The sequence below is a fragment of the Periplaneta americana genome, chromosome 12 (assembly GCF_040183065.1).
Source record: "Periplaneta americana isolate PAMFEO1 chromosome 12, P.americana_PAMFEO1_priV1, whole genome shotgun sequence".
NCBI classification, from domain to species: domain Eukaryota; kingdom Metazoa; phylum Arthropoda; class Insecta; order Blattodea; family Blattidae; genus Periplaneta; species Periplaneta americana.
Window position 1 is genome coordinate 74,796,575 of NC_091128.1, and position 15,633 is coordinate 74,812,207.

The 15,633-nt window shown below is 36.2% G+C and overlaps 1 protein-coding gene across 1 annotated transcript; it reads right to left on the reverse strand.

Annotated features, from left to right (window-relative positions):
- Nucleotides 1-1,157: 1,157 nt before the first annotated feature.
- LOC138710566 (zinc finger protein 701-like) lies at nucleotides 1,158-14,098 on the reverse strand. The gene is made up of 5 exons (XM_069841551.1): nucleotides 14,014-14,098; nucleotides 13,218-13,356; nucleotides 7,118-7,270; nucleotides 4,934-5,013; nucleotides 1,158-2,037 (listed from the first exon to the last, which is right to left on the reverse strand). Exons 3-5 carry the CDS (start codon nucleotides 7,268-7,270, stop codon nucleotides 1,284-1,286), a joined length of 987 nt encoding a protein of 328 aa, XP_069697652.1. The 5' UTR covers nucleotides 13,218-13,356; nucleotides 14,014-14,098; the 3' UTR covers nucleotides 1,158-1,283.
- Nucleotides 14,099-15,633: the final 1,535 nt, after the last annotated feature.

Sequence of the window (15,633 nt, forward strand, 5' to 3'; positions counted from 1 at the left end):
GTTAGGACAAGGTCATTTCAAAGCAGTTGCATTATTCAAGGATTTACATGGAGATGATACTGAAACCTAAACCGCTGGCCTTCCTGTCCTCCTCTCTCAAGAGCATAGCTAATGGCCTGACTTGTGTCTCCGCCATAACCTAGGATCATACCGGCTGAGGCCAGATATGAGCGAATTGGGGTTAGTATGAGCTGCCATGTACAAGTTCCTAGCCAGTCGAGCAATGAACTCGTCAATTTATTTTATTTTAGTAGGTTATTTTACGACGCTTTATCAACATCTTAGGTTATTTAGCGTCTGAATTAGATGAAGGTGATAATGCCGGTGAAATACGTCCGGGGTCCAGCACCGAAAGTTACCCAGCATTTACTCATATTGGATTGAGGGAAAACCCCGGGAAAAACCTCAACCAGGTAACTTGCCCCGACCGGGAATCGAACCCGGGCCACCTGGTTTCGCGGCCAGACGCGCTAACCGTTACTCCACAGGTGTGGACAACTCGTCAATGGTTGGCAAATTTAGCTCATCATGGAACTACTCTCTCGAGGCGACTCGGGGGACATGTGTTATGATTCGAATCACCTGGTTCTGGATAACTTGGAGTTTACGGAGATGGAACACTGCCGCAAATTCCCATGCAGGTGCGACATAGGTTATGACAGAGCAAATGAGGGTCTTATACATGGTAAGTCTTTACTCCCAGGTTTTCTGGAGTTAAGGCTACCAGAATGGGATACCCAAATAATTTCATTTCTTATACATTATATCCAACAGAGGATTTTCTCCGACATTTTCACATATAATAATCACATAACCCAGCGCTACCACCATCACTCCTTTCATCACTGTGATCTATCTAGGGCAAAAAAAGAAGAAAAAAGGGGTATAGGCAAGGCATACCAAAAGCCTGAACACACAAAATCTGTTACTGATCGCACATTTTTATTTTCAGATATTTGCAGCAATGCGATACCCATTTTAAAAACGATCTGCTGGGAACATTTACTTAATTTGTACTGCGTATGTATTTGTGAAGCTATCCCATCTGTCAATTTCAATTGACTAAGGAAAAAACTCAACGCAAATCAGATAGGTATGTATGTGCGTAGCGAGATCGAAGTTCCAATAATTTCTGTAACAGTAGTAATATATTTTTTTTTTTTTTTGCAATTGCATTATATTTCTATGAGTTGTTTCCATTTTTGTTCCAAACTTACAAACAGTATAAATTAAGATTTGAATACAATAAATAAAAGAGCGATATCTTTCCACGGTTCAGGATTTCAATTACATTTGAAGTAGCTTTGCGTGATGTGCAGGCTGACATGTTTCTTTAAAGCCGAGGGTCGTGGAAAATCTTTGCCGCAAAAGTTACACTTCAATTCTTCTTCTCCTGTATGGAGACGTTCATGAATATTAAGATAATATTTTCTTAAGAAGATTTTACCACAAATTCTGCACTTAAAGGACGTCTCTCTCTTGTGGACCACCCCGTGACGCACGAGTTTGCCACGGGTTAAGAATCCCTTGCTACATATATTGCACTGAAACGGCTTTTGTCCCGTATGAATGCGCAAATGGGCGGCTAAATTTGCCCTTTGTGCGAATCCTTTGTTACAAGTTTCACATCTATACGGCTTCTCGCCAGTGTGAAGTCGTTCATGTGTAACGAGAACTTCGCGCCGAGCGAAACACTTGCCACAGATCCTACACACATATGGCTTTTCTCCGGTGTGAACACGTACATGTGTGTCGAGGTGTCCACGTTGTGCAAAGGCCTTGTTGCACTCGGTACATTTGAAAGGCTTCTCCCCGGAATGACTACGGGAGTGTATGACAAGAGATCTTCGCCGAGGAAATCCTTTGCCGCATGTAGCGCACGTGTATGCCTTCCTCTCTGTCTGGACGCACGTATGGAATGCCAATTCTGTGGGAGTCGCGTAATCACACAAGCACACGTCACATTTGAGCAGCCTGCTTGTGCAATAGGAGGAATTTGCATCCATGTCGCCATCTTCTCCAGGGTTACAGTCTTCACTGAAACAAATATTATACACGCAAATTCTAATTCTAAACACCAATCCTAAAACAAAAAAAAAAAAAAGAACAATGTGTATATATACAGTGTTTTTCAAAAGTTATCATAAAATATTTAAAGATGAAAAGTAGAAACGAAAGAAGCAAAAGAGTTCTAGTAAAGATGGGTTCACAAATTAACCGTTTACGAGATAATCAAATTTTGTGCTGGTTGGGGCCAGCTGAATACTAAGTACAAATTTCAACAAAATAAGTTCTATTTAATTTATCAACCACGAGACAGTAAAATTCATAATTTTGGCTTCAAACATAAACAAAATATATTTTTTTGTATGAACAAGAATAAAGTTTGTGGATAAACAAGATACAGTACGAACACATTAACTGAAGAATTTTATAGCAGGTGTTCAAAATGCTAACCATGCACTTGAATACATTTGTCTAGTCTTCTCCGCAAAGACCGAAGAATGTGCTCGAGTAATCCTGGGTCATTCTTCATTTGCCGGAAGGGATCTACAATCTGAAGCTGCAATTCTTCGGGTATGATGATGTATGTTGTGTAAGCTAGGCTTTTTGTATAACATCAAACACAAAAATTCAAAGGATTTAAATCCGATTATCTAGGTACAGGTCCTCCTATACCTATCCACTGTTCACCATATCATCTGTTTAGATATGGTCTCGCACTTAGAATAAATGGAATGGGGAGAATACGGCATACATACAAAGCAGGAATGATGCAGCTTTACCATATCCAGGTGCTCGGTTCACTGGTGGCCCAGTGAGCAAAAAAAAAAAAAAAAAAAAAAAAAGTCATTATCTCTTAAACGGTTCATTTCGGAAATATGTTTACTGGAAAATTTTCTGCTTTCTTTTTCGTTTATACTTCTCTTACTTAAATTTTTTACCATCTTTTTTATGAAACACCCTGTATATAAATATAGCTGTCAACTATTACGAACTGTCCATAATTATTACGAATTTTTCTTCCCCACTAATTTTATGGAATGACTGTCAAAGAGAAAACCATACCAGAAAGCAATATCATAGAAAAAAGAAATGATTTATTCTGATGCTGTTAGAAAACGAGAGAAAATAATATGTCAATATTTCTTGCTTCTAATTCTTTGCACAAGGTCTAGTAGGAATGTGGGGTGAAATCGTCACTTCCGTCTGTTACAATCGGTCACTGGTGTTAAACCAGGAATAAAGTTAATCTGTAGTGTTAGATCATCGGTGATATGATGTGGTTTGTGAAATTCTGAACAAGATGAATGAATTCAGCGCTTTATGTTCTGCTTTCGTCTGTTACATATATAGTGTAATATGTGACTTATTTCCAGTGATTGGTTTTCTCAAATTAAGCATATTAAGTTCTCAAACTGCATCCACTTGTAAGAAGACAGCAGTGTTACTAAAATATCGAGGCAGTTACATAAAGAAATGTCCACATTTAGTTGCTTCACATGTTAATGTGAACCTTATGTTTTTAGTATGTGTTCATGTGATTTTTCTATAGCTCATGGTAGTCGAGTAGACTGTAGATGACACATTGACTTAACATAAAACACATGGACACGTGAAACTGGAAAATAGGCGTATTTTGTCATTCTTTGTTAATAAGAGTAACTCTGCTACAGAAAGAGGGTTCAGTATTGTTGAAAAAGAATCAGACAGAATTCAGGACTACATTAAGCACATCAACACTAGAGTCATTTCTGATCCAAAAAATCAAAATGACATCATAAGGAGAAGTATGGTTCAAGAAGATATTTTCAGAAAACCAGTTACTTGATGCAAAACATGCAACGAACAATGTTTTGTTGCAGAAGGACTGACAGGTAACATATATTATACATACTATGGTTCAAATCTGACTTTTTCGAAAGAGGGAGAATGGATTACGGATAACCCACTTCAAAGATTGGCACCTCCAAACATGTGAAAGAGACATACAGACGAAATCTGCCTTGATAAAAAATTCTACGAAGACTTTACATGGAAAAATTTGGAATAAAAATATGTCAAAAGAAACAACAACTAAAATTTATATGAGTATTATACAAAATATTTTGCTATATAGAAGTGAAACTTGGCTCTTGACTGACTAACAAAAAATAAAATTATAAGAGTTGAATTTGCTACTTTAGGAGAAGCCTTCAGAAGACATGAAGGAAAAAGTAAGAAATTAATTTTTTTGGAAAGAAATTAATGTCACTGCATACGTTATAAAAAGAATTTAAAACCATGACAATGTGCAAATATTGTTTTTCAAGGGTCACCACAAGGTAGAAATAGACATGGTAGACAAAGATTGAAATGGAAAACGTATGTCAGAAGAAAAATGGAGGATAGAAATTTCAAAAAGGAAGACTTGAATGAAAGAGAGAGACGGAAGTCGACAAATATGTTGAGAAAAAAAGGCAAAGAAGAAATATTATAATATTTCAAATATATGGTTTAAATCAGGGCAAGATAGCAATATGCTGTGTCTTGATGAAACAAAAACCACCAAAATAGCCCAAATATTACTTGACAGATCTGGATTCAATGAAAAAGACATACATTACAGAGGCAAAGAACACAATAAAGAGCAAATGTATAGTAAAGTACGCCAGAAACATATATTTATCACAAAAATGTGGCATTTTTATAATGTAGAGATTAAATAGGTCTGTCTTGGGAAACCTACAAAGAATGGAAAATGCTACGAGCAATAAATGTGTCTCATACAAGACAACATCACATCAAATAAAGAGTACTTTCTCTACAATGTTGATAACCAACTGTAGGAATCTAGCCAGATTCTACTGTAAATCACAAAGACTAAAGGTGTACATCAAACTTGATGCATTTCTGAACAACATAGTTGATCTCTTCGGTACAGATTACCTACCTTTCTGGTAGGATATCACATTCTGCTGTTACAACTTCTTCATCCTGTTCATCTTTCAGAGCTGCGTTTTTCCAAGCTTCCTGTAATGTCGAAAGATAGACATTTATTGTAATTTTCAACACATCTGTAACACAATGATCACAATTTTTTTTTCTTATATTTCAGATAATAAACTTTGCTATCATACTGTATGCATTATTGGTTTAAAATATTTCAATTATTTTACTTCACATAGTCTTCATTCCATACAAGAAGACTCAACATAGCAACAAACATAATGCAAAATTCTTCTGTGCCTCGACCACTGATTGATTCCTATATTTGCACCAGAAAACGAGGTATGCAACGATATGTGCGTAGCAATGACAGATGATGACGTGAAATAACAAATACACTGGTATACCTAATCATTTTAAACAGAAAAGCATCGAATGCAGACGGGATTTTTACAAGAGTAAACTTACATTATTATGAAGCATGCACATCAGGTAATGGACTGATTTCCTACAACCAACTTCCACATCTTCGTTTTTCTCTATCGACAAGGTTTATTGCTGCTTGCCAACTTCTGTTAACTTGAGAAAGCATATGTCCTACTGAAGTGTGGCAGTTCTGAGTTGTTAATAACTGTAATCAGAATTCTGTCTGTAGTCACTAATTCATTTTTATGAAAGAAATCATGTATGGGTATGTGACAATGAATAGCACTGTTAGCAAATTCAACAAATTTAGTTTTTTGCTGGGGGTGCGAACAATTCTAGTTGTGCGAAATTCCGTCCAGATTCTTACAACACACCTGACGCCCAACCTCATGAGTTCGGCTGTCAGCTTTCCAACTTGCCTCACTGGTAATGTTGGGTGTTTCTTTGAAAATACCTCAAGCACATGTAAAACAGTTTGTTTGGCATTGCTTCTAGAGGATTTCCGCTTATTATGTTTCAGAGCCCTGAAGTACTGGCAACTGTCTTAGCCATTATAGCTGCCACTATCATGTATGTTGTAGGACAACGCGCGCAATTTTAACATAGCATCGATACTGCATTCTGTACAGTACAAGAAGCATACAGAAACTAACTGATCGATCACAGTTCCCATCTCTTGTGTTTGAATAACGTTGGCAGTGGTGACGCAGCCATAGATAATTACACAACCTGCTTGTCAACTTATCATGCCCTATTGTGAACGGTCTGTACTTACCCCTGTCTACAAATCACATTATTTCATGACAGCCTCCATTAGTTTTTCAATTGCTTCATATATCATATTTCCTTTTCCTGTTTAGAAAAACAGCACATTTCCTACTAAGTCTTCGAATATGTGTAACAGGATGTGTTTTCAGACTAAGAACTAATTTATGTCGAATTCTATGCACCATAAAGAGATTCTTTAGCCTGCAGCCAACAGAATGGAATTTGGACACGTACATTTGTTTCAATGTGGAGTGTTCTTGTATGGAATGAAGATAAATCATTGAACAAACGAAATTCGTTATTCAATAAAATATATACAACAGCTACAGAGAGTATAATATAATTACAGTACAACCTTGATTATCTAATTTAATAGCTGGGACATAATGAATGTGCGCCCTTGTGAGCTATTTAATTTTGTATAGGGGAGCATTATTCCATGTCGACGAAGTGATCAAGAAATTCAGACGCTTGTGAATGTCTGCAGTTGGTTAAAATGTCTACATGAATAACAAAAGAAAATAACGAATTAAATGGTCTGCAGTTGGTTAAAATGTCTACATGAATAACAAAAGAAAATAACGAATTAAATGGTCCATCTTTGTGAAGTACGAGATGATGAATGATGAATGATGATGATGACGATGATGATGATGATGACGATGATGACAATGGTGATAATAGCAGTGATGTTTGTGGTTGTAGCAGAGATGGTTGTGTTGGTAATCATGATTTTTGTGGTGAAGTCTGTACAATGTACTTTTAATCCTAATGTAAACAAATGAGCATGATTAAAAGTACAATGAACGAACTTTAATGGTGGTGGTGGTGGTGGTGGTGGTGTTTCTGGTAATGATGTTAGTGGTGGCAGTGTTGGTGGCAAAGGTTGTAGTTATAGATAAATTCCTTTACAATATGTGCAGTGTTTTCAATGTTGAGTTCTGTTCAGAATTAAACTTGTTAAGAAAGGGAAACATTCTCAATTGGGACTCACCTCTGGTTCACACTTCACTGTTTCGAATGATGGATACAGCGGACCTTCTTCTAATTTCACGTCTCCAGACATTTCATGGTTCAACACGAACTCTTCGTCATCATCATCATCAATGTCAATATTGATGTCTGGTTCAACTTTAATCACTTCCATCTGCATATAAAGAAGCACACATGTTCAGATAGATTTATTCGTTCCATAATAACCTTAAAGGAGGCAAAGGCTAATTGGAATTTCCCAGCCTCTGATTGGGTCAAAAACCCTCATGGAACTGATATTTAACCCATGCAGTGAATTTCAATGAAGTCCAGAAGGCCCAATTAATGAAATCCACTCTCCTCACCTCCACGCTGGGGCCCCCTGGGATCTTTTAAGATACGAAAGAGAGAGTGGTGTGCGGAAAGCAACGGGAAGCTACCGCATTTATCCTACCCAAGAAAAACTGCATGGTATGATGAGTCTTTCCATGATAAAAGATTTCGGACGCATTAGCAGAAGAGGAGACAATACTAAGGGATAACTACTGTAGCTAAATGACAGCTGTGAGCAGTATGGAATGAAGATAAATGCAAATAAGACGAAAACCATGGTCTTAGGCAGAAAAATAAAGAAGGCAAACCTGCAAATTTTAAATGAAGTGGACGGCTTCAAATACTTGGGATGTACTATAAGCAGTAACATGAGCTGCAGCCAGCAAGTCAAAAGGAGAATAGCAATGGCAAAGGAAGCTTTTAATGGAAAAAGGAGCATCTTCTGCAAACCTCTGGAAAAAGAACTAAGGAAGAGACTAACGAAGTGCTTTGTTAGGAGTGTGGCATTGTATGGGGCAGAAAATTACGACTAAGTGAAGAGAAACGAATAGGAGCATTTGAAATGTAGATATGGAGAAGAATGGAGTGTGTGAAGTGGACAGACAGAATAAGAAATGAAATTGTGTTGGAAAAAGTGGGTGAAGAAAGAAAGATGCTGAAACTGATGAGAAAGAGAAAAAGGAATTGGTTGAGTCACTGGCTGAGAAGAAACTGCCTACTGAAGGATGCACTGGAAGGAGTAGTGAACGGAAGAAGAGTTCGGGATAGAAGAAGATATCAGATGTTAGATGAGATTAAGATATGTGGATCATATGCGAAGACTAAGAGGAAAGTAGAAAATAGGAAAGATTGATAGATAGCTTTATTGATATTGTTCACAAAAGTACAAAACTTAATAATTTAACAAAAGATCTATATACAAATGTAGTTCTACATAATAAATATACAATTTCCTAAACTAATTAATCTATCGCAAATCTCAATAATTTATTGGTTCAAACTTGCACTTACGTCTTGTTTTAGTGCATGTTTAAACCAATTGTGATAACCATTAAGACTTAAAACCTTAATTATTTGCTCCTTTTCAAAAAATCTAATTGTAATATTTAGGTCTTATTTTACATAATAATTTATTATTCCAATTAGATGATCAGATGTCGACATACTGTAAGTCATGAACCTGAAATAGCTGAATCGGTACATTCCATATGTAGGTTAATCTTTCTTTCTTACAATATTTTCATGTCAGCAGAAACGTTTGCGTAACTTCTACGAAGACTACCGCATGCCTGCTTAAAAACAAGCTTGACAAATTGCTTACATAATCAACCTCAATTTAGTTTCATCATTATGTCGCATGTACTCATTATCGATTCATTTCTATTATGATTTCTATTATGATCTAATAAATTTATTATAATTGCATTCTTATTGAAATTAAAATATATTAGTTAATCAATTTATAAAGTCAAAATTTCTTCTGAACTTTTACTAATTAATATAACTATCGGAATACCTTAATAACTACCTTAGTTCTCTATTTTCATTTTTTTTATTATTATTTAAAAAAAGACCTTGACGTAATTCTATCTTATTTTCAAAACCTGTCTTCTTACCTTATTTAATTAATAATAAGTTTTTCTGATTTTAGGAAAATTTAATCTTTGCTGATGCCTATCTCTTAGTAGGTAGTTTCGTTCAGTATCTATAGTTTTGATTGAATCTGCTTTATTTCTGTTAGAGTTTCTATTTGTCATTTTACCTCTTATTAACTGTTCGTCACCTGCTTCTACTTCATCGGTCGGTATCGCACAGCTCCTCCAAATTGTAGCACTTCCTCTCGCACACCCTGGACTACCAACGGCATGTGGCATTCTTATTAATTGGTCTTCACTTGCGCTGACTTTGCCGGTTGATCCACAATCGCTTCTCCTTGATGTATTTTCACTTGCGCGCCTCGGACTACCCTCACTGGTCGTTCTCTCAGTCTGTGCCCCAGCTCCCCAAACAGCATCTTCACTGGTTCCAGGTTCTTCTTCCATACAAGGTTTTCCTTCTTCACTCTTCTTTCTTCTAAAGGGATCTGTGAAAACAGTGCTGTCTAGTTTATTTAGGTATGCTCTAATATCATTCACTGCCGTAAGCTCATCAATTCTTCTATTTGTTATTTCTGATTCCTTCTGCCTGCTTGATGAGTTACTTTTCTTATCAGTCCTCTCTACGCTTCTAGACTTCCTGTTTCGTGATGCACTTCTGTTTACGTGTGGTGTCGATGATGCTCTATTTCCACAAGTCTCTATTTCGTTATTTCTGTTGTTGCAGCAACTTAATAAATCCTCAGTGAATTGATTATTTAAGGCCTCTACGTTAACTATGTTTCCGTTTATCTTCATTTTATCTTTTACTAAAGTTGCCCTCAATCCTTTACCTCGAGCTTCTTTTAATATTGGAATTAGTTTCTTTCTTTTCTCTCTAATTTCTTTTGCAAAGTCATTTTCTATGAATATATTTGTGCCTTTGAGTTGACGCGTATTGGCAATGATGTGCTCTTTGATAAAGTAACTGTTCAATTTCACAATAATTGGTCTTTTTTTTCCGTTACCGACTCTATACGCGTTATTAATCGCACTTATGTCCAAGTTTAGACTGAAATACTTAGTTAATAATTCTAACACTACGAAACCAGTATCAATTCCTTTTTCATGATTGCGCTCTTCAACACCATAAATTACAATGTTATTAATTCTACTGTCATTTTCCCATTTTTTAACTATCGATTTTAACACCACCTGCTCTTGGATAACCTCCTTTAACTTCTTTTCCACTTCAGTGTATCTGTTTACTAATGTATCTATATCACTTGCTACTTTGTTTAGTAGAAAACTTGCAATAGGAAAGATTGGAGAATGCTGGGTTTGCAGTGAAAGACCTGCCCATGGGCAGAACACTTATGTATTTATCCGTATGTCTGTATGTATGTATGTATGTATGTATGTAATACTCTTACAGTTGCTTTACAGCTAGAATAAGGAACATGTCCAATCCTTATGTTTAACATATTAATATTACTGTCATTAACATTACATGGTTTTGAATAATTAAAAGTAAATAGTAATAGAAATATAACACTACACAATAAATATTGTTAATTAACTATATGCTTATGTCACGCCTTGAGTATATCCACACAAGTTAAATATTTAGGTATTATTATTGACCAACATTTACTTACACATTGCGGAATTGCTGGAAATGAAACTGCTGACTTTCTTGCCAAAAAAGGATCCAATTTAATTCAGAATACAAATACAAGCCTACCTTTTACATCCATCAAAAGACTAATTAAACATAAATATAAAATCAAGCAAAACCAAGCACTATGTACCAAAGCCAAAGATAAAAAATGGAGCATTTTAATAAAAAAACCAGAAATTATTCCAGAAATCCCACGTAAATCTGCAGTAGCAAAATTCAGACTGCTTACAGAACACGATTATTTGGCCAAACACTTGAATAAAATAGGAATTTACACAAATCCAAATTGCCCTCTATGCAACAAAGAAGAAGAAATGACTGAAGATCATCTCATACCTGTGAAGTTCTACCTGATGGATCCACCACAGAGAAATATTGGAGAGCAAGAACGCTAATGGCTTCGTTGCCAAAACCCGGCATTAGATAACAACAACAACAACAACATTTAAAATGGGACAATCGACAAATTTTCCATTCTGCACTTTTATTTACCTACTGATGTCCTATGTCTAGTATACTTAGCTCTCTTTCAGTCTGTAGTTCAGTATGGTATATTAGATTCTGGGAAGGAATGACAAAATCGACACTTCATCCTTTAATTTTGCTCCAAAAAGGAATTACCAAAACATGTCTGTATGAACCTTTAGATTACCCAGAAAAATTAATTTTTTTTTTTTTAATTTGGGGTATCAAATCTATAACAAACAAAGTATAAATAAATTGCTAATTTACTGTCATAAAAATGAAAATAAATTTAAAATTGATCCTTATTATTACTGTACCACACCACATTACAGTTTTTTTTCTAAATAGGCCTACACCCAAATGCCACACAAATTCTGGATTAAAACACAGCATAAATTTTAGATCCAGGATATATAACTCATTAATTGTGGCTAATATGGGGCAGTTTGCCACATCACATATCTTGGCGCTATCTGCCACAAACCTTGGGCTAAGTGACACATCAATCTTCCTGTCACTTAGCTATCCCGTCATAAAATCCATTCCAACCCCCCTTATCACCTCTACCTCTAAAGAGTGTTGTCTTTCTTTTTATAAGTTACTGACTTGATATCATGTTATTCTCTTGTGTTTCATGTAATGATATTCAATATTAAAAATTCAGTAATGTGTTAAATACTAAAAGGGGATTAAGCAATTAGGCTACTTCTTAATTCTGTATGCGAAGTAAATTATCAACCTCTAATTGAGGTTCTGGCTGATATGTAGGCTACATCTACTATATTGTCAGGCAGTACATCTCACTTGACGATATGTGTCAGAGGAAGAATAATAACTGAACTCTGATTAGTGTACTGTCAGCAATATATGCAATGGAGGGGGAAAGGAACTAGCCACCCCAAGCCATTATTTCCTGGCTTCATTGCCTCATGAGTAATGCCTTATTAATGTCACTTCTGAGGCTCAAACCTGTCTTCGCACAGTTGACTAAACAACAACAAAATAAATTATAATACACCATGATTCAAAATGAAAGAGCAGATTTCAATTTTGTATTACAGACAAACTATCAAAGATAGAAACACATTGCGCATGTCACTGGATAGAGGAAGGTTCAAAGTTTGGACACAGCTGCGCTGTTGTTTGTTTATAGCAACATGGCTACCACACCACAGGAAAAATCATTTTGTGTGTTGGAATTCGCGAGATGTCAATCCATTGTTAAAGTGCAATGTGTGTTCTGCCGTCGATTCAACAAACAGCTTCCTTGGCACAAACAGATTTATGACTGGCATAAAAAATTTGTGAAAGTTGGTTGCGTATGCAAACAGAAAAGCACTGGTCGCCCACGCACATCTGATAAAAATGTCGAATGTATCCGAGATGCGTTCTCATGCAGGCCTCAGAAATCCACACAATGGGCAAGCCAGCAATTTCAACTTCCTGGTTATTTCCTCTACTTCATGAAGATTCCAATAACTTCATTTTCATGTAAGATGGCGCTCCGCCTCACTTTCACCTTGAGTGCGTTGTTATCTGAACAATACCATTCCACAACGTTGGATTGGAAGAGGTGGACAACAAGATCTTATTCATTGATTTTGGCCTCCCAGGTCACCAGACCTTACTCCCTGTGATTTTTATCTGTGAGGGTACATAAAAGACACAGCACTTGTCCCACCTTTCCTTTGGCAGCTACTCTTGAAGATCTGAGAAATGGAATTGTTGAAGCTGTCAATTCAATAAACAGGGACCAGTTGTTGCGTGTGTGGAATGAACTGGGCCACCATTCTCGATGTTTCTCGCGCAACACATAGTGCTCATGTTGAGTGTACAGTGCCTGTAGAATAAAACTTTGAACCTTTCTCTAGCCAATGACATATGCAATGTATTTCTATCTTTGATAGTTTGTCTGTAATACAAAATTGAAATCTGCTCTTTCATTTTGAATCACGGTGCATATATTGACAACACATTGATATTGCAACTGTGTAAAAAAAAAATCTTTCAGGCCGGTACAAAAAATGCAACAATTTCTGTAGCTTCGGTCTATTTCATCATGTACTCACATTCTTTTAAAATTTCCCTCAAGTCAATGAATCTCACTTCAAAACAGGTTGTAATTCACAGGTGTTATGGAAAAAATTCTGGCCGAATTTGTCTCGTGAAGTCGGTTTCTCAGTCATCTCTCCAAAAATCTTGTTGACACTAAGAAAAATAATACAAATAAACATACAGTGTGAACATACAGGTACTGTAACCTTATTTACTCTTATAGGCTATGCAGTACCATTCTGAACAAAATAATCTACAGTTCAAAGGCCAATTTCTAGTCTGTCTGGGTCGCTACTCTACGTTTCGAAATACCCAAATTTCTCAAGTATATGCTATTTATGTTTATGGTTGTTTTATATTCACAGGAATCAACGTTTGATGAAAGTTATGCTAGAATACACCAACTTGTAGCACGTATGAAATAAATTGGATACCGGTAACCTTGGCGCTATGTGTCAGAGACCTCAGTACTACGTGCCACAAACTTCGTCCTGTCACTTAGCTAACCCTCTTAACCTTGTCACAAACCTCGGTGCATCGCTATCGTAGCCGTAGTGGTTGTGAAAATGTGTACTGTTGTACCGAATTTAATAGTTAATCTTCATTCTAGTTTCGATTTCAGTTTATTAATTGGAACTATCAAATAAATCAATTTCCGTGTTTATTTTCGTTTGTTTTTAATGCCAGACTTGGTTATAAAGGAGTTTACTTTATCGTATAAATAGTTCGATTCCTTTCTTCTGTACGTTCGAGAAAATGTGATAACAGTAACTTAATAGGTAGCATTTATTTGTATGAAAGGTAACTTACGTTCGTAACATTTGTTTCAAATATATAAAAAGTTCCTATCATTTCTAACGTGATTATGATAACTTGATACACATATGGGCGTTGGACCACGGCCCTATTGATCGTTATTTTATTCCCTAATCTGTATTCAGCTCAAGTAGCTGGTCAGATATGTTGCCCTTACTATATGCATGGAGCAGTATTGCAGAACATATGCCTATCAACTTCACTTCCTCTCAGAAGTTGATAAAACTCATTATTATACAATCTTTAAACATTCAGACATGAGACAGAAGAATTTAGAGTAACAAAAGTGAATCGAAAGATTATTAGGCCTACTGTTTAGTCAACTGTCCGAAGACAGGTTTGAACCTCATAAGGGAACTCGGTTATGCCAGAAACGCCCATATTGCTTCATCAGTCGTTTCTTGTATTATTTGTACTGGAACTGTGGAACCCTAATATTATTTTTACTGGAACTGCGTTCCGGCCCAACTACAGCACTGCTCGTGACACCAATCAGGCATCACTCATGAGGCAACTAAGCCAGGAGATAATGGGGTAGAGTGGCTAGTTCCTTTCCCCCCTAATGTAGCACAATAGTCGCATCGCTCTTATTTCCGGCAGTCAATCTCGTCGCAGGTCGCTTACATTTAAACATGTGCGTCTTGTCATTCGCTGCTGATGACGTTATACACTTCCCAAGGTTCGATAAATACTGAATATAATCGCCCGCCAGTTTGGCTCTTTCATTGGCGTTCGCAGAAAGCACACGAGGGCGCTATTTGCCTCACCGTTAAACATTATCGTGTCATAGCTCTTATGAAGTCAATGTCTAAGGAAAGCATAGAAAAAATTCTAAATCAAAATCTTTTTTTGAAAGTGAGAAAATATATTAACTTCAAAGTGAGCCGTCCAAAATAGACATTGATTGACATGAAAGCGACAAACTTTATTTTTCACGTTAGATAGGGGGTCAAAGCGAGAGAAATTGCCTGCTATTCAAAATCTTTAGTGGTTTGCGAGTTACGGTAAGTTAAAGAAATTTTTTGCCCCCCCCTCCTTCCCCCGCGGACTTTTGTATGCAGAGTGACAACTTTCGTCTGTTAGAACTGTGGATTCTCATGGAAATCATCGCTCTGATTTCAAATTTGTTTTCAAAATATTTCCATTACTTAAGATTTTCGAGTTAACCGTGAGTTTTGAAATGTAACTAAAATATTTCTAGTACATAAATAACATCTACGCTGATTAAACACTAGCACGACATACTTTGAAATTAAGAAAAATGAAAAGAATGTCATAGTAGCACAGTCTAGTATATACAGTCGCGAAGCTCAATACGTAGTAAATATGCAAACATTAGGTAGTTGCTCACCACTAGGATCGCTAATATCGCCTCATTACAGGCAATGCAAAATAGAACCGTCACAGTCTATTGTTTCTAGCATCCTCAAAACTCAAGCTTCGTGACTGTATATAGTAGACTGTGATAGTAGTATTTAAATTTATTATGGGTATTACTGTCACTATTATCATATTCATCATCATCATCATCATCTTTCTTCATTATTATTATTATTATTATTATTATTATTATTATTATTATTACTATTATTATTATTATTATTTCATGGACTG